Source organism: Crocuta crocuta, unplaced genomic scaffold, assembly GCF_008692635.1.
Source record: "Crocuta crocuta isolate KB4526 unplaced genomic scaffold, BGI_CrCroc_1.0 scaffold69, whole genome shotgun sequence".
NCBI lineage: Eukaryota > Metazoa > Chordata > Mammalia > Carnivora > Hyaenidae > Crocuta > Crocuta crocuta.
Window position 1 is genome coordinate 2,019,486 of NW_027551576.1, and position 3,486 is coordinate 2,022,971.

The 3,486-nt window shown below is 56.7% G+C and overlaps 1 protein-coding gene across 2 annotated transcripts in view; it reads left to right on the forward strand.

Annotated features, from left to right (window-relative positions):
* Positions 1 to 3,486, forward strand: part of SLC6A11 (solute carrier family 6 member 11) — a 128,553-nt gene that overhangs the window by 116,481 nt on the left and 8,586 nt on the right. For both annotated transcript variants that reach the window (XM_077751504.1, XM_077751505.1), the window contains one exon: positions 2,215 to 2,352. In XM_077751504.1, coding sequence (XP_077607630.1) covers positions 2,215 to 2,352 — 138 coding nt within the window. The remainder of the gene's footprint in view (positions 1 to 2,214; positions 2,353 to 3,486) is intronic.

Here is a 3,486-nt window from a genome sequence, read left to right on the forward strand (position 1 = left end):
CTCCCCCCCACACCCCCCCCCTCCGCCGTGGCCCCTGGTTACTCTCCACTCTCCCACATCTGCCCTTTTCCCTGCTGTTGCTGCACAGCGGGCTTTCCTGGGAGCCCCAGTGAACATCTTCTTCCCAAGGCTGGTGGCTCTGCTGTCACAGCCCGTCAGCAAGGTGCTGCCCCCCATCCCCCGCCTTGTGCACGTCACTTAGCACCCACACGTCACGGCCGGGGTGTCTGCGAACCCAGCCAAGTCCAGTTTCCTCCCCTGGCTGAGTCCTCAGAAACTGCTAAGTTGCTTCCCTTCTGTTGCTGAGGGCCGAGGCCTGGGAGGGGCTGGCCGCTTGTGTGTGACCCTGACTGCCCTGCAGGGGGCGTGGGCCCGGGCCCTCGGCTCTGAGTCCCTGGGGGTGCTGAGCGGAGCCAGCATGTGGGCTGAGAGGCTCCGTTAGCAAGGGAGACCTGGGGGCCCAGCGGGCAGACGGCGCTCTGCTCCCCGCCCGCGTGTGTGCCCTGTGCCTGGGCCACATCCTCTGTTCCTTATCACAGTAACCACATGCCCCGAGGGCCCTTTGTCATCCCCATTTTGCAGGTGAAGAAACTGAGGCTGAGTGACTTGCCGGGACATGCACCCAGGTCTTTGTGCCTCTTAGCCCACATGCCCTGACGTCTCTTCAATTTGGGTCCTGGATAGACAGCCTTCCCTGAACTGCATCTCCTTCCTTCCCTGGGGACCCTGGAGAAAGGATGAGTGCAGCCAGCCTTCCTGTAGACACAGGGTAGCCCAGAGCCTGGGCCACAGTTCCGCAGTGCTCACCAGCTGTGTTACCTCCAGGCTAGTCACTTGACCTCTCTGTGCTTCAGTCCCTGGCACAGTGAAGTTGGAAATACCTTTGCTGAGGAGGTACAAACGAACAGTAGAAAGGATCTGGGGCCAAGAAATGGCCTCAGGGAAGGGAACGTCTCCACATGGTGACCAGCCAAAGGATTCGTCACTCCTTTTACCGCCCTCCTTCCTGGCACGCCAGCTCGGCGGTCAAAGCCCAGTCTCTAGGACACGATGGCCTGCTTCCCACCCAGGCTATGTTACTGAACACCTGTGTGACCGCAGGCAGGTGGCCCACCCCTATGCTTCCATGTCCTCCCTTATGAAACAGGGATAATAATAATTTACATGAAGTAAATTAGTATCTGTTAAGTGCTTAGAACAGAGCCTGGCTCACCATGAGTACCATGCATTTGCCATGATTTCTTCTTATTATTAACTTACCAACCTTTTCTGAGGCATCTCCTCTGTGCCACTGGAAAGAGATGAAAACAATGTGGCCCCTGCCCTCCAGAGCCCCCCCTTGTAAGGAGACAGATATAAGCAAGCACGGGCCCCCTGAGGTGAGGCAGGGGGTGGCCTGGGATAGAGGAGAGGAAGGGTCTGTTCTGCCTGAGCTGGGGGCAAGAAGGAGCAGTCAGGAAAAAGCTTATGCAGATCTGCCCACAGTGCTGGAAGCGCCCAGAGAAGAGGGTGACTGGCGTGTTGGGATGTCCGGCCTGGGCGTTGATGCTCCGATGCCGCGTGTCTGGCCCCGTCTCAGCCTGGTGGGACACAGACAGTGGCTGAAGCCGTGCTGTCTTGAGCCTGGCCGGGCCCAGACACTCCCACAGCAGAAACACAACCTCGGACTGCTCTCCATCCATCCGAGGGGTATTTGTCCAGCAGAAGCAAAGGACGGAGGGGCTGTCACAGTCCTGGAGAATGAGGAAATCAAGCCCTGCCTGCAGAGACTGACCAGAGCACTCGGCTCTCAGGACAGTTTCAGAGATGCCCATCCTGCCTCCCAGATCGCGTCTCATTTAAGCAGTCGGCCCCAGAACAGCGCCCAGCACGTAGGCACATGACGCGAAGCATGGGGGAGAAGGAGTTCTAGCGCTGGAGTCAGGAGACCCCAGTTCAAGTCCTGCCTCTGCCACCCCCTTGCTGAGTGACCTTGGGCAGGTTACTTCCCCTCTCTGAGCCTCAGGGCCCCACCTGTTCCGTGGGCTTGCTGGAGTCCTGTAAGCGCTGGGATTGCTGTCACTCCCGGGCCCTCCGTCAGCGTGAGCATGGGGAGGAAGGTCTGGCCAGTGGGCGGGAGGCCCAGGGGTTAGACGACTTGCACTTGTCCTGGGCCAGGGCCGCTAAGAACCGACTTTCTCCCGGGCTTGACACCCTCCTCTCTGCCCTGTGCAGTTTGTGTGCGTGGAAAGCCTCGTGACCGCCGTGGTGGACATGTACCCCAAGGTCTTCCGGAGGGGCTACCGGCGGGAGCTGCTCATCCTGGCTCTGTCCATCGTCTCCTACTTCCTGGGCCTCGTGATGCTAACGGAGGTGAGCAATGTGGACACGGCAAGGTGAAGGTTAAGTGCCTGGGCTCTGGGTTAGGCAGGTCTGAGGTCAAAGCCCAGCTCTGGAATTGGCCATGGGACCCTGGCCGGGTCTAGTACTTCTCTAGGACTCAGTTTCTCCTCTTTGTAATGGGTTGCCGTGCAAATCATTGGGAGCTGTCCTTGAGCCCCGAGCACAATGTCTTACGTGTGTGAATGCTCAGCTAAAGGTCACCATGGTCACTACCAAAGGGGAGTAAAACTTGGAAAGGGAAGTATACTGGGTTTATCGGTAGTCATGGGCGTCTGGATGCCCGGGCCACCGTCTCTGTAACTTCTGGGTGAAAGGGACAGTGTCAGCTCTGCACCCTTCTCCCAGGCATTGCTCTTGGACTGAAGTTCAGAGCAGGCTTTTCTGGGGCATCACTGGGAAAACACACACATGAGGACATGTGGCACCTTCAGGCACTGTGTGTCTGAGCCCCTGCCCCCTGGGTATCCCCCTTCTTGCCTCTGCTAGGCCTGTGAGTGAGGAGGGGCTCACCATTAACCCCTCAAATTAAGACTCTTGGGGCGCCTGGCTCAGTCAGTAAAGCATCAGGCTTCGGCTCAGGTCATGATCTCACAGTTCGTGGATTCGAGCCCTGTGTCAGGCTCTGTGCTGACAGTTCAGAGCCTGGAGCTGCTTCAGATTCTGTGTCTCCTTCTCTTTATGCCCCTCCCCTGTTCTTTCTCTGTCTCTTTCTCTCTCTCAAAAATAAATAAACATTAAAAAAAAAAAAAAAACTCTCTCGAAATACCATGTTTCTCCTGCAACCATCCTGTCCAATACTTTCTCAAGTACCTTGGGGTGGTGAGATTAGGTATCTCTTTCCCCAAACTCACAAAATTAATTAATTTAAAAAGAAAAAAAAAAATACAGAGAACTGTTCCAGGAGACAAGAAGAGGTTTTGAACGTGGGAAGAGATGAGGGAACTCCAGACCCATCAAAGCAGCTGAGGCGGCGGTGAAGTCCGTCTGGAGAATCCTCAGCATCCTCTGCTTCTCAGCTCGGAGCCTGCCTCCTGGAAGCCTCCCCTGCTTTCTTTCCTCCAAGCACTTTGTTCCAGGCTCAGCCCAGCCTTCCTCCCACCTTAG